Source organism: Cynoglossus semilaevis, chromosome 18 (assembly GCF_000523025.1).
Source record: "Cynoglossus semilaevis isolate Cse_v1.0 chromosome 18, Cse_v1.0, whole genome shotgun sequence".
Lineage (NCBI taxonomy): Eukaryota > Metazoa > Chordata > Actinopteri > Pleuronectiformes > Cynoglossidae > Cynoglossus > Cynoglossus semilaevis.
This window is the reverse complement of record NC_024324.1, coordinates 735900-743069: the sequence shown is the minus strand read 5'-3', so window position 1 is coordinate 743069 and position 7170 is coordinate 735900. Positions and strand designations below refer to the sequence as shown.

Genomic DNA, 7170 nt, shown 5'->3' with positions numbered 1-7170 from the left:
ATCTGAGAGTCAGATCACTGTGCCGCCACGTGGGGGGGGGCCAGTACCACAGTATCTCGTACCCTAACCGCTGTATCGTGACCTCGTGATCGTATCGACACTCAGCCCTTGTACAGAGACTCTGATGTGCTCTGGACCAGTGGACCTCTGTCCTCACCCTCTGTGTCCACAGGAGGCCCAGGCCATGCAGGAGAAAGTCTCGGCCCAGTACAAGAATGAGATCGACATGGCCAAGGCTCAGAGAGACTACGAGCTGAAGAAGGCGGCCTACGACGTCGAGGTGAACACCAAGAAGGCGGAGTCAGAGATGGCCTATCAGCTGCAGGTACGCACGCAGGGGACGCGCCCGGAGCCAACGTTGGGACAGTGGAGTCTCGGGGGCAGCTTTTAACCCACGTCCTGTCGCGTCTCGTCCTCATCAGGTGGCGAAGACGAAGCAGCGAATCGAGGAGGAGAAGATGCAGGTGCAGGTGGTGGAGCGCACGCAGCAGATCATGCTGCAGGAGCAGGAGATCACACGCAGGGAGAAGGAGCTGGAGGCCAAGGTGAAGAAACCAGCGGAGGCCGAGCGCTACAGGCTGGAGAAACTGGCCGAGGCTCAGAGGTGAGGGTCAGGGGGGAGTCACTGTGGGACAGGGGTCAGAAGTGAGGGTCAGAGGTGAGTCACTGTGGGACGGGGTTCAGAGGTGAGTCACTGTGGGACAGGGGTCAGGGGGGAGTCACTGTGGGACGGAGGTCAGAGGTGAGGGTCAGGGGGGAGTCACTGTGGGACGAGGGTCAGGGGGGAGTCACTGTGGGACGAGGGTCAGGGGGGAGTCACTGTGGGACGAGGGTCAGGGGGGAGTCACTGTGGGACGGGGGTCAGGGGTGAGTCACTGAGGGACGGGGGTCAGAGGTGAGTCACTGTGGGACGGGGTCAGAGGGGAGTCACTGTGGGACGAGGGTCAGGGGGGAGTCACTGTGGGACAGGGGTCAGGGGGGAGTCACTGTGGGACAGGGGTCAGGGGGGAGTCACTGTGGGACAGGGGTCAGAGGTGAGTCACTGTGGGACAGGGGTCAGGGGGGAGTCACTGTGGGACGGGGTTCAGAGGTGAGGGTCAGGGGGGAGTCACTGTGGGACAGGGGTCAGGGGGGAGTCACTGTGGGACGGAGGTCAGAGGGAAGTCACTGTGGGACGGGGGTCAGGGGTGAGTCACTGAGGGACGGGGGTCAGAGGTGAGTCACTGTGGGACGGGGTCAGAGGGGAGTCACTGTGGGACGAGGGTCAGGGGGGAGTCACTGTGGGACGGGGGTCAGAGGGGAGTCACTGTGGGACGGAGGTCAGAGGTGAGGGTCAGGGGGGAGTCACTGTGGGACAGGGGTCAGGGGGGAGTCACTGTGGGACGGGGTTCAGAGGTGAGGGTCAGGGGGGAGTCACTGTGGGACAGGGGTCAGAAGTGAGGGTCAGAGGTGAGTCACTGTGGGACAGGGGTCAGGGGGGAGTCACTGTGGGACAGGGGTCAGGGGGGAGTCACTGTGGGACGAGGGTCAGGGGGGAGTCACTGTGGGACGGAGGTCAGAGGGAAGTCACTGTGGGACGGGGGTCAGAGGGGAGTCACTGTGGGACGGGGGTCAAAGGGCAGAGGTGGAGATCAGAGTCAAACACCTCTCTTCATTGTTTTTTCTCTGTTCAGGATGAAGTTGATCATGGAGGCCGAGGCTGAGGCCGAGTCCATCAGGGTGAGTCGCTGCCCTCTGCAGGCGGAACACCAGATAAAAACTAACTAACTCCGCTGTTGTCGACTCGTCACCTGAAACTGTTTCCTCCAATCGATCGTCGTCTTGTCTTCACCAGGTCAAAGGTGAAGCCGAGGCGTTTGCAGTGGAGGCCAAAGGTCGTGCTGAGGCGGAGCAGATGGCCAAGAAGGCGGAGGCGTTCCAGCAGTACAAGGATGGAGCCATGGTGGACATGCTGCTGGAGAAGCTGCCTCTGGTCAGACTGGTTTTTTTTTTTTAGTTTGGTTCTCAACCCCTGGTTTCCTGTGACATTTCCTGTCGTTCCTCAACTCAGATGGCAGAAGAGATCAGCAAACCTCTGTGTGAAGCCAAGAAGGTGACCATGGTGTGCAGCGGCGGCGCCGAGGTGGGCGCAGCCAAACTGTCGGGCGAGGTGCTGGACATCATGACCCGCCTCCCCGAGGCCGTGGAGAAGCTGACCGGAGTCAACATCTCCCAGGTGACGCCACCGACGCATGACCGCACAGTACTTCAGATAAGAAGTATAAATACTCACAGTATCTCTGCTCCTGATGTGTGACTGATGAGGGTCGTGAAAAATGTCTCCCCCTACAGGTGTCCTCTCGTACAGGCTGAAGAGAGTGGAGCAGCAGACCCTCAGTCTGGACTGTTTGTGAACTGCACTTCCTCCCTCGCCCTGCACCGAGCTGATCTCTGATCTCTGACCTCTGATCTTTGACCTCTGATCTCTGATCTCTGACCTCTGATCTTTGACCTCTGATCTCTGATCTCTGACCTCTGATCTTTGACCTCTGATCTCTGATCTCTGACCTCCTCTGATCTTCTGACCTCTGATCTCTGACCTCTGATCTCTGATCTCTGATCTCTCACCTCTGTGTCTCCGCCTCTGTAGAATCTCCTCAGTCTGATCTTAATCATCGTTAGGTTTTTAATTTAAATGTCCTTCTCAGGTCAGTGACTTTTCATGGAACGCCTCTTTATTCTTCTTGGCTGTTGATTCTAGACGGTTGATTGGCCATTTGTGCGACAAACCACATGGTCCGGACACGTAGGAATTCTCGTGCGGGGCTTGAATGTTGATCAGAATAATAATCGTCGTCGGTCGTCTCTCTGGTTCTGTTCGACTCCCTCACGTCACAGTGCTCAGATTCTGGCTGTTTGATTCTGACCAGGCTTTCACTTCGACCACACCGCCCCCTGCTGCCACACCTGAAGTGTGTCTTAACAAACACTCGTTCCCGACTTTCATTAATTTCACGCACGAGACTGCTGGAGGGTACGCTGCCCCCTGCTGGTTGTGTATCTTCAGTGTCTTTTAAGGCCACCCGTAGCAGCTCAGCTCTGAGCCGAGGTAACGTGTTGTCATCACTTTAGTGGCAGAGTAACTGTAACTGTAGTGTAACTGTAGTGTAACTGTAGTGTCTATCATCCACAGCAGTTACAGTCAGAGACCAGACCTGTTCTGGGACCAGAAATTTGCAGTTTCACAACGACAGGCTGTCGGTACGAAGCCACAGCGTCCTTTAATCATCTGGTCGACCATGTCACAGTTGACTGATTAAAAAAACGTACTTCTATATTTAAATGAAATCCAAACACACGTCATGATTGTGTCCATGCTGCTCCTCACCTCACTGCACTGCTGTCATTGGTTGATTGTTGTATTGAAGAAAGTTGTGTTCAATTGTGTTTCTTTCTTTTAAACATTTATTTTTTATTTATGTGAATTGATTTTCTAAACTGTTTTAATTCAGGATGATGAACTTTGAAGTGACACTACGTACAAATATAAAAGTATTTATTCAGTATATATTCCATATGTACTGCCAGTGTTGTTGTTGTTGTTGTTGTTGTTGTGTCTGTTACACTTCCAGACTGAGGTTCTGAGATAACGGTCTTTTTTTATATTTGTGTTGAAACGTGTTCTGTTCACAACACGAGGCGACACTGATGTTCCTGCTGCTGGTTCTGACTGTATTTAAACCAGAACTCCTCTGTCTGTGTTTGTCCATCGTTTTCATCTTCCGCTCTGGTTTTCTAACTGCATCAACGTGCATGACGGGGTTCTAGTGGAGACGATCTAAATAAAGTCTATCAGAACCAAAACATGAGAATGTGTCTTCACAGGGTCAGTGAGGTCAGAACCATTGAGAGATTCTTCTCTTGTCTTCTTTCTTCTTCTGTTGTTTTTGTTTGTTTGAGTCTAATCTTGTCACGGTCGTTTCTTCCTTTATTTATTATCTCTTCTCATGATTTTTTTAAACCTATTCAAATCTCATTCAATCTAAATGTTCATTTATTTCTCGTTTTCCCCCCGCTTTTTTGTTTAATTTTGATTCCATATTCGACTCGTGATCGATAAGAAACAATTTTGTATCTGATCTAGTAAAAACTAGCGCGCAAGTAATATTTTGATCAATCTTGAAATAATTTTGTGGCCATCACGAAAACACCGGAAAAGGGTTGACGTTTATGTCAAGTCAACTGTAAAGAGCCTCATAATCACCGGAAGGGAAAGAAGGAATCTTTCAAAACAAAAGAATGCGGTTTAAACGTCAACGTCTGGGTGTTGTTTTTACGGTGAACTTAAAAATATTAAGACACTCTGTTTAACATTAAACACCTGAAACCTCTTTTGTGTCTTGCATGATGTTTGAGTTTCCCTTTTCATTTATTGATTTTATCCAATAGTTTAGGTTGATTTCAAGACCTTTTACCGTAAATGAGGGTCGTTTATATAATTGTTAGTACCGTTTATAATTAGTGTAGTGTCCGTAATATTAGTTACGTGAAATATTTCTTGTCATTAATATAATTATTTAAGCATAACTGTTGCGTTGCAAATTATAACAAAACGACATATAAGTATATTGGGAAAATCAATATGGTTTGTGTCGTATTTTGTTGATCATATTGTTGAATTGTATATTGTATTGTATATGTAGTAATGGGAATGCATTTGTTTTGACAGGTGTGGTCGGAAACGCTCTTGTACGATGCAGGCTAGCTTGACCCTGGCGAGGGCTGTTAGGAAAAAAAAGGCGAAAAAAAACGAAGAAAAAAAGGCTGCTCCGCGGGGTTTGAGGGGCGGATTTGGACAAAGTTTCCCAACTGTCCCGAGCCGAGGAAGCTCCGGGGGGGTTGACGGGGAATCGCTTTGACCGGTAAATATTTTCTGACTTCTTATTCCGGTGTAAATGAAGTATTTTTCTTTCACTGTGTCTGAGAGCACCGTCGCCCGACTCGCCGGAAGTCTGCATGAAGCTGCGTCTCCCTCTCAAGCAACAGCGTCGACGTTTTTTTTTTTTTTTTTTTTTTTTTTGGTTTTTCGTTTTTTTTTTTTATTCGAGACTTTTTTTTCTGTTTTTTTATTTTTCTCTCCGCGAGATGAGTAGGGAGTGTGGAATGGAGGCGTAGGAAGCGCGGGTATTTGTGTTTACTCTGCGGAACATGAACACAGGCCTCGGTGAAGCTAAAGCGAAGCCGCGAACAAAAGGCACAAAATTAATGGAGGCGAGTTCGCTCGTTAGCTGTTCAGGCTAACAGGCTAGCGCTGCTATAGATCGACGTAAACCTAAAGCGTTAGCCATGTTTATGTGAGTGTCTGAGACAGTAAGGACTCAGTGTTGCACCGGCCAGTTTGATCAAATAAAAATATAAAAAGAAATGATTCCCCTTTTATTGACTGCTAACGTTAGCTCGAAGCTCAGAATGCCTCAGTTTTAGAGGCACTTTGTTACGAATGTGCGATTAAAAAAAACAAAACAACAAATATGACCGTTTCCGTCATAGAAATACAGTGTTTTATATAACAGTTTTCAAAAATGTGTAAAAATATACCATGAGTTAAGAAGTAAGTTTGACGATTTTAGACCAGAAAGATGGACATTTTTGGCATTGATGACATTTACCAATACATTAGGTCAGTGTCTTCTTTGACCAGTTAACTCGTCAAGTAAAGTTAAAGAGTTTAAAGGCGTTTACTACCCAGGAAATAAAAGAGATTAACTGAAATACTGTAATTGTATAGAGAATTAAATAGTTAATCATTATCAGTTAATTTTGCGCCGTTCTTGACAGAAAATATATAGAAAATATAATTTATTCTTATTATGAGTCGAGTCTTTTTCACTTTTATTTTACTGATAGATCCATATAGACCATACAGTGTGGGAATGAAGAAGTGTCCTTTACCTGATAACCCCTGAGATTGGCTCCGCCCCCTGTCGTGACCCTGTACATTGTATAAATGTATTAATAGTGTTTTGGTCAAAAGTCAGTTTCTCGGTTGTGCCTCCAATAAAAACCTGCCTCAGACCACTGACAGTGAAACTCTATCTTCCTCCATCTACCACAGTAGAGTTTGCAGGATTTTAGATGAACGGTCGGTTGATGGTGCTCCTTCGTGTATCTCCACGGTGTCTTCTCGCTGACACCCTAGAAACAAACATCAAACAGCCTATTGAAGGACGGGCGTGTGCCTGGTGCTCTGCATGAGTTACATCAACTCTGTTAGAGTTCTGCTCTCCGTGGGTCTGTGCAGCCGTCCCCACAGTGATTCAGATTTTTCATTCACCTCCAGCTCGCTTCACTAACGTGTAGGCAGCTGCATGTTTGCGTTGGTGTGCGAGTGAAATGCCTATATGTGCATGACGTACGTATGTAGTGTGCTGAGCGGTCTACACACATGCAGGCTCCATTCACTGCACTGTCTGCCAGTGTTCAGCTGCAGCAGTGGAGACACAAGTGCAGCTGCATGTCTGTGTTCTAAGACTTCACGTTTGTCCACGTGTGTCAGTGGGAGATGATGAAGGAAACACAGGGTCAGAGCTAAACACTGGGTGTGTTGATACGTTTAACACATGACATCGGATCGTCTCTCAAAACTCACATGTCATGACATGTTTGAGAAGGAACTAGTGCACTAGGGGTGTATATTGGCAAGAATACTGGAGACACCATACAAGGACAACGATACCACGTATTACGATTATACTGCGATGCTATAAACATTACGAATATATTGAGGTTTCTTTTCTTTTCAACAATGTAGCTGTAGTCCCAGTGTGATCCTAGTCTCAGACTCTGCCCCCCCCCAGTGTGATCCTAGTCTCAGACTCTGCCCCCCCCAGTGTGATCCTAGTGTCAGGCTCTGCCCCCCCCAGTGTGATCCTAGTGTCAGGCTCTGCCCCCCCCAGTGTGATCCTAGTGTCAGGCTCTGCCCCCCCCAGTGTGATCCTAGTGTCAGGCTCTGCCCCCCCCAGTGTGATCCTAGTGTCAGGCTCTGCCCCCCCCAGTGTGATCCTAGTGTCAGGCTCTGCCCCCCCCAGTGTGATCCTAGTCCCAGACTCTGCCCCCCCCCAGTGTGATCCTAGTCCCAGACTCTGCCCCCCCCCCCCCCTCCTCCACCTCCACACCCTCCTTTCTTCTCTC

At 48.6% G+C, this 7170-nt stretch overlaps 2 protein-coding genes across 9 annotated transcripts in view; both read left to right on the top strand.

The window, feature by feature from the left end:
* flot1a (flotillin 1a) overlaps window positions 1-2531 on the top strand; it is a 6115-nt gene extending 3584 nt beyond the window's left edge. For both annotated transcript variants that reach the window (XM_008330948.3, XM_025064954.1), the window contains exons 8-13: window positions 173-325; window positions 423-604; window positions 1674-1719; window positions 1835-1972; window positions 2051-2215; window positions 2332-2531. In XM_008330948.3, coding sequence (XP_008329170.1) covers window positions 173-325; window positions 423-604; window positions 1674-1719; window positions 1835-1972; window positions 2051-2215; window positions 2332-2352 — 705 coding nt within the window. In that variant the 3' untranslated portion in view covers window positions 2353-2531. The remainder of the gene's footprint in view (window positions 1-172; window positions 326-422; window positions 605-1673; window positions 1720-1834; window positions 1973-2050; window positions 2216-2331) is intronic.
* Window positions 2532-4653: 2122 nt separating this feature from the next.
* Window positions 4654-7170, top strand: part of znf384a (zinc finger protein 384 a) — a 12120-nt gene continuing 9603 nt past the window's right edge. The window contains exon 1 of one of the 7 annotated variants that reach the window (XM_008330952.3): window positions 4654-4901. The gene's annotated coding sequence lies outside the window, so the exon portion shown is untranslated. Of the gene's footprint in view, window positions 6336-7170 lie in introns of all 7 variants that reach the window. The other 6 variants (XM_008330956.3, XM_017041102.2, XM_025064943.1 and 3 more) reach the window with 6 other exon arrangements.